Raw genomic sequence first — 12,634 nt, 5'->3', positions numbered from 1 at the left:
TTTGTTTGTAGGTGACCAAGTTAGTCATCGGGGTGCTCTCACTGGAGGTTATTATGACACAAGGAAATCTAGACTTGAATTGCAGAAAGATGTTAGAAAAGCAGAAGAAGAACTAGGTGAGCTTGAAGCAAAGCTCAATGAAAACCTTCGCAGAAATATTGAAAATATCTTTTTGTCCTGTTTTGCTGTGGAGAACTGTGTTTGGGTTAGAATATATAATTTTTTGCATGTTAGGTGTGTTTTCTTACATACATATAGTGAGAAAAAGATTCTTCATATTTGATTTTTCTTTAAGCATAGAAGCTTATTTGTCAAAACTTATTAACTCCTGAAGACGGGGAAAAAAACTATTTTAACATTGATTCTTTGATTAGCTATTAAATAGGTAATAGCAGTGAGTCTGTTTATGAGAGCAAAGAACCTGAGGTACACTAAAATTTAAGGGGACAGAGGAAACTGAAGAAGATCAATCAGAATTGTAGAAGGAAAACCAGGTTATTGCTTCAAGGAAGAAGGGTTGGGAGCATCAGTAATACCATTATACTGCAAAGAAGTTAAATGTAGGGGTTGAAAACGTGCATTCGATTTTACTACTTCAGAGTCATTTGATACAGATTTAGTATTAGTGGAGGAAATGGCTGTCAAAGTCCAAGTCCTAGTAAACCGTATTCTCCGTTCTTTGAGATAAAGCTGGTGTTCCATAACGAGTGGCTAGTTTAGCTCACAGCAGGAGCGTTGTACTTGTGCATTTTCTTAAGATAACCATGCTACTTTGGTGTAAGGCAAAAGTGCTCAATATGTACTTCACGTTATGTCACACAATTTAAAAAATATAGGTACTTGATGGGTGTCTGGCTTGCTCAGTCAGTAAAGCATCCAACTCTTCATCTCCGGATCATGAGTTCAAGACCCACATTGAGTGCAGAGATTACTTAAAAATATATATATGTAGGTATTCCAGCATCAAGAACAATCATTTTTACTGAGTGAGTGAATCATTGGGATATTCTTCAATGAAACTGGCAGTTTTTTTAAGTGATTTTATAGCTTCTGTGTCATCAGTGCAAGCAGCAGCACAGAGAAAAAGGTAAATAAACATGTTAGTCTGGACTCTGCAAGAGTCTGTAGAGCATCTTTAGAACTGCCCAAATTTGGTAAGATGTTGGCACAAAGAAAACATGGGGAAACACTAAGAAAGGAGGATATTGACAGCATACATCCACTACCTTCTGTATTTAATAATCCAGTGAGGTGGTATTATTTGTCTACATTGGGCAAGGCCTCCTCTTCATACATAACTACCTTATGTGGTGATTTAAACATAATAGATTACACAGTAAATATTTTTTGAGTGAAAGATGTAAAAGATAATATTTAGATCTCCTCGGATTTCCCAAGAATTTATATATTTATTGCATATATGTAATATATATAATATATATATGAAATATATATAAAATACGTATATGTAATATATAAAGTTTATAAACATTAAGTAAAATATATAAATTTGTATATACTTATATATATATTTTATATGTAACTTTAAGGAAAATCTAAGTTATTTTGAGAGAGAAATGGTGGGGTGAAATGTTTTAAGCTTCTTTATGATTAAACACATTTGATGTAGTATTTAATTCAGCATTGTTATGGTCCATAAGTCTGAGGAAATAACTTTTATTTGGAGGTAAAGAAAAGGAAGGGGATACACAGTGTTTTTAAGAGATGTTTTTAGAGCACATTTTCCTTAGCCTTGTATATGGATTAATAATGAAATTGATCAGTTGATGAACCAAATGCAGCAGATAGAGACCCAGCAAAGGAAATTTAAAGCATCTCGAGATAGCATATTATCAGAAATGAAGATGCTCAAAGAGAAGAGGCAGCAGTCAGAGAAAACCTTTATGCCAAAGGTTCGTAAGTATGTCCCATTCACTACAGATTTAATTATTTAGAATTGGGGTGGACCACGTGTTATATTGGTTGTCCTGTCAGTAATCATTTTTGTCTATTAAGCACTGCTTATGAAGTTGAATATGTGGTTGCATTTTATCCAGATTATATTAAAACAGGGTAGAAACTAAACTATTACTGTTGAATTACAAGTGATAATACATATGTCTCAGAAACTTGTAGCAGTTTTGACAAAAACTGTTCAGATGATCAATAGTACTAAACAGTTTTTTAAAAAATTTTTCCAACTATACCACCCTAACACATTCTAGCAGTCTTTTCTTTTTGTTCTTATTAATATTCAAGAAGATTTTTATACAATTTGGTCATGGAATATGATTTATTCCACATACCCTGATAGTATTGTATCATAAATATTTTTCTTACTGCTATTTAGTTCTATTCAAATTTAATGGATACCTAATAGTTACTTGAGTTGATATGATTTAGTTCACTTTAACATCAAATATAGATTGTTCTCGGTTTTTCACTATTGTAAGTAATACAGACTGATACCTTTATTAATAAATGTATGATCTGTCACATAGCAACGTAGCTTACAAAGTTTGGAGGCAAGTTTGCATGCTATGGAGTCCACCAGAGAATCATTGAAAGCAGAACTAGGAACGGACTTGCTTTCTCAACTTAGTCTGGAAGATCAGAAGAGAGTAGATGCACTCAATGATGAAATTCGTCAACTTCAGCAGGCAAGTACAACTGACGAAATTTTAATAATTGGCTATTGTGAAAAGTTTCTTGCTACTAAGGGATTGTAAAAAAAGGAACCTTGAGAAAATAGGTATGTGAGACTTGGACTTCTAATATCCATAAGAGTAAATAGGTTTTTCTGAAGCATTCTGGATATGTTAGGATTATGCAAGAAATCTTCATTTTCTTCCATCTTATTTAATGTACATTTATTAGTAGTAAGATTGACTTGTTAGTTTTGCTGTCTTTATTGATGTGACCACTTTTACACATGTAATAATATTGTTTTGATTAAACATTTTAATAGCATTTGATTTTTGAATATGGAGATGTAAACACTAAGTCCAAAAAATGAAAAGTAGGTAAAGTATTTTTTGCAGATGTCTTATAAAAAGAACCAAGCTGGGGTGCCTGGGTGGCTCAGTCAGTAGAGCATATAACTCTTGATCTTGGAGTTGTGAGTTCAAGCTCCATGTTAGGTATAAAGATAACTTAAAAATAAAATCTTTACAAAGAAAAAAAAAAAAATGAACCAAGCACACAAACTTAGCATTCTGAATAGATAAGAGAGAAAAATGAAGAAATTATAGGGCTTTTTAGAAGGATGTAAAACTCGATTGCAGCTCATTTGAACACAAGTAATGGAGAGGACAGCAAATAAACAGCATTCCTGTGTGGGAAATGTGAATTCCTATGTAGACAAATAATACTTTTTTTTCTAGGAAAACAGACAGTTGCTGAATGAAAGAATTAAATTAGAAGGTATTATTACTCGAGTGGAGACATACCTGAATGAGAATTTGAGAAAACGCTTGGACCAAGTGGAACAGGTATGTTCTTTTTTGAGGGTTCTTTGATGACTGTAACCTTTTGAAAGTACGTACACACAAGTGGCTCTGATTGAGAGCATGTGCTTTGGGGACAGAAAGACCCCCCTACCCTGGGTTGGAGTTCTAGCACTGCCATCTAATGTATGATCTTGTGCAAGCAAGTACTTTAATATTACTGAGCCTCAGTTTCCTCTCGTGAAAAATAAGCATAACAGTAATGCCTGTTGTGTATGATTATCCTGGCACATTCTAGGTGATCAGTAAATGTTAGTTATTAATGTTTTCTCAGTAGTAGTCCCATGCTGAGAAATTTTCTAATTATATTACTTTTTCCCCCTTTTAATGGATACTGTAAATATTTGTAGTTATACAGAGTGTACTTTCTAGTTCTCTTGAATGTTTATTCAATATAACCGCTATCAGAAACTGTTGAAGTCATAACATTTTGAAACTAACAGAATTCATATTTTGTGGTTTAATGGTTTTAAGTTCCTTTTATGTTACAGGAACTTAATGAACTGAGAGAGACAGAAGGGGGTACTGTTCTCACTGCTACAACTTCAGAACTTGAAGCAATCAATAAAAGAGTAAAAGATACTATGGCACGATCAGAAGGTGAATTTTTATTTAGTAGAAAGATTTTTGGGGGGGTGCCAGGGTGGTTCAGCTGGTTAAGCATCCAGCTCTTGATTTCAGCTCAGGTCATGATCTCATGGTTCGTGAGTTTGAGCCCCTTGTCGGGCTCTGCACTGACAGCACATAGCCTGCTTCAGATTCTCTCTCTTCCTCTCTCTCTCTGCCCCTCCCTGCTTACATGCTCTTTCTCAAAATAAACATTTTAAAAAATTAAATTTTTTTGTAGTTTGTTAAATTTAGATTATTTGATAAAATTGTTTACTACACAATGAAATACCCAAATAGGCAAAAGCATGTACTAATATTTTGTCTGTTTTCCATCAGCATAAATAATTTATAGTGGATGGAATTTAGTGGGTTGGTTATAAATCGTAATCTCTGTTTTGTTGGAAAATGTTTGTGACAATTTTATGAGAGACTGTAATTATTAATTTTATTGCCAGAAGTGTGAAATAGCCGAACTAGTTTCTTATCACCCAGTTGCTGAGAAGAAAATTATTTTTTTAGTTTTTTATAAACATAAACATTCAATAATGTGAAATAATATACTTGAGTGACTAATGTATACTCCTATTTTGTCCTGAATTAAGTGTTTCATAGATTTACACAGTAAAATTTAAACAAACATTATGAAAAACTAAAATCTACTTATTTTGATAAATTTGGCCATTAAAATCTTTGGTTAAATAACAATCTAGCTTTAAAATAGGTATTATGGTCTAATTTGTTTTTTCCCCCCATTTTAGATTTGGACAATTCCATTGATAAAACAGAAGCTGGAATTAAGGAGCTTCAGAAGAGTATGGAACGCTGGAAAAATATGGAAAAAGAACACATGGATGCTATCAATCATGATACTAAGGAACTGGAAAAGATGACAAATCGACAAGGCATGCTGCTGAAGAAGAAAGAAGAGTGCATGAAGAAAATTCGTGAACTTGGGTCACTTCCCCAGGAAGCATTTGAAAAGTACCAGACGCTGAGCCTCAAACAGGTAAATCTTCTTGGTTTTAAATGTGAAGTCTTGTTGCAGATTTCTCTGCATGTGAATTTATTTATACATTTTTCCTCTTTATAGCTGTTTCGAAAACTTGAACAGTGCAACACAGAATTGAAGAAGTACAGCCATGTTAACAAAAAAGCTTTAGATCAGTTTGTAAATTTCTCTGAGCAAAAAGAGAAGTTAATAAAACGACAAGAAGAATTGGATAGGGGATACAAATCAATCATGGAACTGATGAATGTACTTGAACTTCGAAAATATGAAGCTATTCAGTTAACTTTCAAACAGGTATGTTTCTATTTTGTAGTTAATATGTACACAAGACAAAAACTTCAGCCTTTAGTTTATTATTCGGTTTGCAAAGGTTTTAAAGGGTTTTTTTTCCACTGATAGGTGGATCTAACACACATGAACAAATCCCCACATACAGTTTTCTAACACAGTAACTAGAATATCCTGCACAGCTCTTAAAAGAATTTAGTTTGTTACTCTTGTTTTTAAGATTAAACACTATTTATGATTGTTTTTAAATATTTGTCTTTGCTTTAAGAAATAGTATGTGCAGTTCCACCTAAGCAGAATTTATATTTGAATTGACACTTATTCATTCATTCATTCCTTCATTTTAAGGTATCTAAGAACTTCAGTGAAGTATTCCAGAAGTTGGTACCTGGTGGCAAAGCTACTTTGGTGATGAAGAAAGGAGACGTGGAGGGCAGTCAGTCTCAGGATGAAGGAGAAGGAAGCGGTGAAAGTGAGAGGGGTTCTGGGTCACAAAGCAGTGTCCCATCAGTCGACCAGTTCACTGGAGTTGGAATTAGGGTAACAAACCTTTATATCCAGTTTCCCTCAGTACTACCATAGTGGGATTTGTAGAATGTTTTATAGATTAAATTGGTGCATTGTTGTATGTGACTTAATTTTAGGAGGTGATTATGATTTTACCCCTTTTGGTTACTAATTAAATGGTTTTTTTAGGTATCATTTACAGGAAAACAAGGCGAAATGAGAGAAATGCAACAGCTTTCCGGTGGACAGAAATCCTTGGTAGCTCTTGCTCTGATTTTTGCCATTCAGAAATGTGACCCAGCTCCTTTTTACCTGTTTGATGAGATTGACCAGGCTCTGGATGCCCAGCACAGAAAGGCTGTGTCAGGTAATTTTGGGTTATACTGGACGAGAACTTAACAATGATAGCTTGCCTCTTTTGATTGTGACTTCTTGTTGCCTAACATACTTGGGACTAGACAGGGTATATATTCAGTAAATAAAATTTCTTTTAAAAGTTTTTAAAAATTTAGTTTTAGACTACTTTACAAAGCTTAGTTTTGTGAAAAGCCAACGTGTTTCTTGGAGTCTGTTGAAAATCCTAACTTCAGTTAAACTTTACACAGAAGTCTCTTATATTAAAACTTGCTTTTCTTAATGTTTGAATAGCCCCTGGCATAAAGTGTTGATTCTGTATTTTAAAAACCTAAATTTAATCTTTAGTAAACTCAAAACCTCTTTGGAGAAGTGGGCAGCAGGGGAAGGTTGTTCTTTTGTTGTTGTTGTTGTTATTGTTGTTCATCTTAGAGACAGTGCATGAGCAGGGGAGGGGCAGAGAGAGTGAGACAGAATCCAAAGCAGGCTCCAGGCTCCAAGCTGTCATCACAGAGCCCGTCTCCGGGCTTAAACTCACAAGCCACGAGATCACGACCTGAGCCAAAGTCAGATACCCAACGGACTGAGCCATGCAGGTGCCCTGGTTGTTCTTTTTTTGTGAGAAAGCTTGTTTTGCTCTGATGTTTTTAATACTGTGTTGGTAAGTAGCTGCTACTTCATATTCTGTAAGTTCGTGGACTAAAGATTTACCCCTAATTTAAAAGATTAAGTTGGTAATGTTTGCAGATGTATGCATGAAAAATAAAATCACAGGCTGTTTTGGATTTTAGGTAAAGAGTAAAGATAGTTGTTTTTTAAATGTTCAGATCTGCTTAAGGCCACCTGGATGGCTTAGTGGATTGAGCATCCAACTCTTGATTTTGGTTCAGGTCATGATCCAAGCATCAAGATCAATGCTGAGCATAGAGCCTGTTTGGGATTCTCTCCCTCTCTCTCCCTCTGCCCCCCTTCCCCCCTTACGCATGTGCTCCTACCCTTTCCCTCCCTCCCTCCCTCCCTCCCTCTCTCTCTCTCTCTCTCTCTCTCTCTTTCGTAAAATAAAATCAAATAATATTTAAATGTTCAGATCTACTGAGAAAAGGGTTTATTAAGTTACTATTTCTTTTTTACAGATATGATTATGGAACTTGCCGTACATGCACAATTTATTACAACTACTTTTAGGCCTGAACTGCTTGAGTCAGCTGACAAATTCTATGGTGTAAAGTTTAGAAATAAGGTAAATTTTTTTTACATGAAATTTAAGTTCATATTTGTCAAATTCTTGTTTTATGTTACTTAAATCATGAAAACCTAGAAGGTTGTTGCTTCTCTTACAATGAGTTTGTAAAGAAAAAGCTTTTCCTTCAAATGCCTACGAAGTTTAGCAATTAGTTTTATAGCATTCATTGCATTGATTTTATTTTCATTGGCATTAAGAGACAATATCTTCCTGTCTTGTCTATTTAGTGCACAGCTTTTTACAGTTAGATACACTCCTTTATATTTTGCCCATGTAGCTCTTCTTGATCTCTTCAGCCTCAAGATTCTTTGAAATAGCAAAATAATAAAAACTGAAAAAATGTGGCTCAATAGTACTTAGTACTTACCTAGATCTTCAGAGTATTAAAATGAAGAATATTTTATAAACTAATGTACTGAACAAACACCATTATAAAAAGTCTTACCGTCAGTGTTTTAGAATCATTTGTCTAGATTTATAAAATTTATAGGTGATAGGCCATGTGTTTTAAATATTACTCTATACAGTGAGAACATTGATTTTGTCTTGAAGATTTAACAGACTTTGTTTTTAACATTTATTCTTCAGGTTAGTCATATTGATGTGATCACAGCAGAGATGGCCAAAGACTTTGTAGAAGATGATACTACTCATGGTTAATTGGAAAATATTGCCTACTGGTTTGGAAGATGTGTATAGTAATATGATTCTGATTCCCAGGAACTGTACATTTAAACCTAAATATCTAGTCACTATTAATAGTTTTCAGATTTAGAGCATATACAGCCCTTTTATATTTCTGTCCTTGTATTTTATAAGATACTCTGTAATGTTACATTTCTACTTATAGTTTAAGAATTTTATTTCCCACACAACTTTTTGTAAAGTGTCCTGCTCCCGTTTTAAATCTTTTGAAACATGCTAAATATTCTTTGCTAATTATTTTATCAATTATATTGCCTCTTTTTTTATAGCTTCAATTAAATTGGTTTTATGACTAATTTAGTATTTTATGTGGCTTTTTATTTATAGTTGTGTGACTAGAAACAAATTTTTCTTAAATATCTGCTTTTTATTTTGCCTAAGAAAAGGTCTGCCTTCACCTAAAAGATTTTTTAAACACGGCTTCATATTCTGTTAAAATAAAATACATCGGCGATTCCCAATCCTGGCTGCATGCTTAAATCCATGGGAGAGCTTTAAACTGCTGGAGTAACACTGCTGACTGACATCTTTCCCTAGACCAGTTGAATCGAAATGTTTATGGAGTGGGGTTCTGGTCATTGTTGGTTCTAAAGTTCTCCCAGGTGATTATGACCTTTGGTGAGGATTAGAACAGTTGCTTTAACTCATTGTAACAGTCCTTTAAAAATTATTTTAAATTAAGAGGAAAATGTATTTACTAGAATTTGGGAACATAGTTTTTTTTTTTTTTTCAACGTTTATTTATTTGTGGGACAGAGAGAGACAGAGCATGAACGGGGGAGGGGCAGAGAGAGAGGGAGACACAGAATCGGAAACAGGCTCCAGGCTCTGAGCCATCAGCCCAGAGCCTGACGCGGGGCTCGAACTCACGGACCGCGGCTGAAGTCGGACGCTTAACCGACTGCGCCACCCAGGCGCCCCAGGGGAACATAGTTTTAAGAGTAGCTAAGAACACTAAAGCCAAAACATTGAGCCATAAAATTTCCTTGTTTTACTGATTAAGTAAAAGTTTGGGAAACTTTATTTTTGAAACTTTTTTTTCCCCCCCTCAGATGAGGTCTTTTTTTTTTTATTATGTTTTTTAAACTGCTTTGTTGAGCTAAGATTCATACATTATAAAGTCCACCTGTTAAAATTGTGTGATTGAATACTTCTTAGTATATTCACAAAATTGTGCACCCATCTATACAGTCTAATTTTAGAACATTTTCATTACCCTAAAAAGAAACTGTACGTATTAGTACTCACTCTGTACCTCCCCCTCCCTGCATTCCCTGGCAACCATAAATCGAGTTTCTGTCTGATACTATGGATTTGCCTGTTTTGGGCATTTCATATAAATAGAATCCTATAGTGTGGGGCCTTTTTGTGACTCACTTGTTTTACTTAGCATGTGTTTTTGTTTTGTTTTTACAGGTTTATTTATTTTTGAGAGAGAGACTGTGAGACAGAAGGGGAAGAGAGAGAGGGAGACACAGAATCCGAAGCAGGCTCCAGGCTCTGAGCTGTCAGCACAGAGCCCAATGCGGGGCTTGAACTCACAAACGGCAAGATCATGACCTGAGCTAAAGTTGGTCACTTAACTAACTGAGCCACCCAGGTGCCTCATCACTTAGCGTGTTTTTAAGGTTCATCCATGTTGTAGCACATATCCATAATTTGTTCCTTTTTATTGCTGAATGAAATCGCATTTAGGAATATATGCCATGTTTTATCCATCCATTAGTTCAGCAGTACTGGGGGTTAGGACTTAAACATATGAATGGAGGGGGGGTGGGCACAGTTCAGCCCATAACAATTACCATGGTACATTTGTCACTCAGCATGGGTGCATTTAGTTTATCATCTAAGCTCCAGATTATATTCAGATTGCGCCAGTTTTTCCACTAATGCCCTTTTTCTCTGATTCCTCAGGGGGGTTTACAGTACATTACATTTAGTTGTCATATCTCCTCTGGTCTGTGACAGTTTCTCAGTCTGTTTTTCCCATCTTGACAGTTTTGAGGAGTACTTTTCATGTGTTTTATAGAATGTCTCCCATTTGGGATTTCTGTGATTATTTTTCTCCTAGATAGACTGGTGGTAAATAATACAACAGGGGTGAAGTGTTCCCAACACATCATATCAGTGGTGCCTATTATTAACATGTTTTACCTTGATGTTTACCTTAATCACCTTCCTAAGATCATTTGCCAGTTTCTTCCCTGTAAAGTCACAGTTTTTTTTTTCTATTTAACTCTATTCTTTGGAAGCAGTTCACTAAGTGCAGTCCACATTAGGATATTCCTATGACCTTGAGGGTCACCTGGGTGGCTCAGTCAGTTAAGTATCCAACTTCGGCTCAAGTCATGATCTCATGGTTCATGAGTTCGAGCCCCGCCTCAGGCTCTGTGCTGACAGCTCAGAGCCTGGAGCCTGCTTCAGATTCTGTGTCTCCTTCTCTCTCTGCTCCTGCCCCGCTCGAGTTCAGTCAAGGCTATTCCTATGACCTTGAAAATCTCCCATTATTCTAGTAGGGTTTTTTTTGGTAGATTCTTTGGGGTTTTCTACATGGACAAATCATGTTATCAGTAAATAGAGACAGTTTAGTTCTTCTTCAATATATATACTTGTATTTTTCCCTTGCTGATTTTTTTCCCCTTAGAGTTTATAGTCATCTGCAGGAGGGTTGGTTTGTTAGGAGCTACTCCTCCCATTAGTGGAAGCCAGAAATCCCTAAAGAGGCATTTTTAATTTTTTTTTTTAACGTTTATTCATTTTTTTGGGAGACAGAGACAGAGAGAGATACAGAATCCAAAGCAAGCTCCGGGCTCTGAACTGGCAGCACAAAGTCTGATGCGGGGCTCAAACACACAAACTGTGAGATCATGGCCTGAGCCAAAGTCAGACACTTAACCAACTGAGCCACTCAGGTGCCCCCTAAAGAGGCATTTTTAAAATGAGGAAGTAGTTTTGTGAATTTAAATTAAAAATCTACATTCACTTTGAGTTTTCATTTTGTCTAGCTTAATCTAGAGTTTAAACGTTCAGTATATTGTTTATAGTTTTGCTATGATATAATTGATCTTCCTTGACAGAATTGGGTGTAAGAAATATTCTGTGTAGGTCCCCATTCAAAGGGTTATGTAAGGGGCACATGGGTGGCTCAGTCCATTAGGTGTTGGACTCTTGACTTCAGCTCAGGTCATGATCTCATGGTTTATGAGATCGAGCCCCATATTGGGCTCTCCATCCCAGAGCCTGCTTGGGATTCTCTCTCTCCCTCTCTTTGACCCTCCCCTACTCATGTGCAAACCTGTGTGTGTTCTCTTTCTCTCAAAAATAAGCATTTTTTTAAAGGGTTATGTAGGCATAGTATCTTTCCAATATTCCTAAAATGTTCCTTAGTCATCTCCCCAGTTATATTCATTATGAGTCACTACATATAGAGGTTGAAATGGTTGGTGTATAGTTTATGATATATAGCTTTGTTCTTTGATATGGGAAACCTCCATAATACAGATTTTGGCAAGGGATGTTACATGTATAGCATCATTCTAGAACTTAATGTTCTTAAGCATCTCCCCAAGGATATCCAATATATAATGAAACTCCAGTGAGTTTGTAACAATAAGTACCTAAACAATGGAACATAGAATGTAAATATTTTTAAAATCCATATTCTTTGCTAAATCTTAGTGATGACATAAGATTCTAATGAATAGAAACCACTAATTCTAATGAATAGAAAAATGTGGGAAAGTACTGATTTTTCTAAGAAAATGATGGAATTTATAGAAGCTGAGTTTACTTTGAATAATGTTTTATAATAGAAGTATAGAAGAGATGAAAGATGAGTTTTGAAGGATTTCTTTTTTTCAACCAAGTAATAACTTTTTAAAAACATTTGGTTAATTCTAATATTACACTATATATTAACTGGAATTTAAATAAAAACTTGAAACAAACAAAAAAAACCCACATTTGGTTAATTTTTAAAAGGAGTTTCTCTCCTAACTGGATAGAGGACTGTCAGCTTCTGACAAAGGGAGAATACCAGTGTTGAGGAAAAGAGAACAGTATTAAGATTTCACTGTCACCAGCAGATGGTCTCCTTGCACAGGGAGCAGCATGGCATTGCTGGGAGGCTTGCCACAAAGGTGCGGAAAGTATGCTCTGTCTTAAGGATTCTTCATCTTTACCTTTTACTGAGGCATAAGTTCTTATCCTGGAACACAAACAACCCAAGTTTGTGTGTTTCTGCTGAGTCTGCCCTGTTAATAAAGCAGGGGAAGACTAAATGGAAAACCGATGCATTAAAACCGATGCAGTTAAAATTGGTGACAACACACTGTTAACCCAATGCCTAGAAAATAGGTTTTTCTTTCCCTGTTTGAGGATCTCTCCTTTTTTATTTTTAATTATATGCAAATC

At 35.4% G+C, this 12,634-nt stretch overlaps 1 protein-coding gene across 2 annotated transcripts in view; it reads left to right on the top strand.

Moving 5' to 3' along the window:
- SMC3 (structural maintenance of chromosomes 3) overlaps positions 1 to 8,517 on the top strand; it is a 41,746-nt gene extending 33,229 nt beyond the window's left edge. For both annotated transcript variants that reach the window (XM_030334482.1, XM_030334481.1), the window contains 11 exons: positions 12 to 164; positions 1,762 to 1,913; positions 2,502 to 2,660; positions 3,384 to 3,491; positions 3,998 to 4,106; positions 4,874 to 5,121; positions 5,206 to 5,418; positions 5,761 to 5,952; positions 6,109 to 6,286; positions 7,407 to 7,513; positions 8,105 to 8,517. In XM_030334482.1, the coding sequence (XP_030190342.1) occupies positions 12 to 164; positions 1,762 to 1,913; positions 2,502 to 2,660; positions 3,384 to 3,491; positions 3,998 to 4,106; positions 4,874 to 5,121; positions 5,206 to 5,418; positions 5,761 to 5,952; positions 6,109 to 6,286; positions 7,407 to 7,513; positions 8,105 to 8,176 (1,691 nt within the window). In that variant the 3' untranslated portion in view covers positions 8,177 to 8,517. The remainder of the gene's footprint in view (positions 1 to 11; positions 165 to 1,761; positions 1,914 to 2,501; positions 2,661 to 3,383; positions 3,492 to 3,997; positions 4,107 to 4,873; positions 5,122 to 5,205; positions 5,419 to 5,760; positions 5,953 to 6,108; positions 6,287 to 7,406; positions 7,514 to 8,104) is intronic.
- The last annotated feature ends 4,117 nt before the right edge of the window (positions 8,518 to 12,634 follow it).

The sequence above is a fragment of the Lynx canadensis genome, chromosome D2, assembly GCF_007474595.2.
Source record: "Lynx canadensis isolate LIC74 chromosome D2, mLynCan4.pri.v2, whole genome shotgun sequence".
Classification (NCBI taxonomy): Eukaryota; Metazoa; Chordata; class Mammalia; order Carnivora; family Felidae; genus Lynx; species Lynx canadensis.
This window is presented reverse-complemented; position numbering and strand designations above follow the sequence as displayed.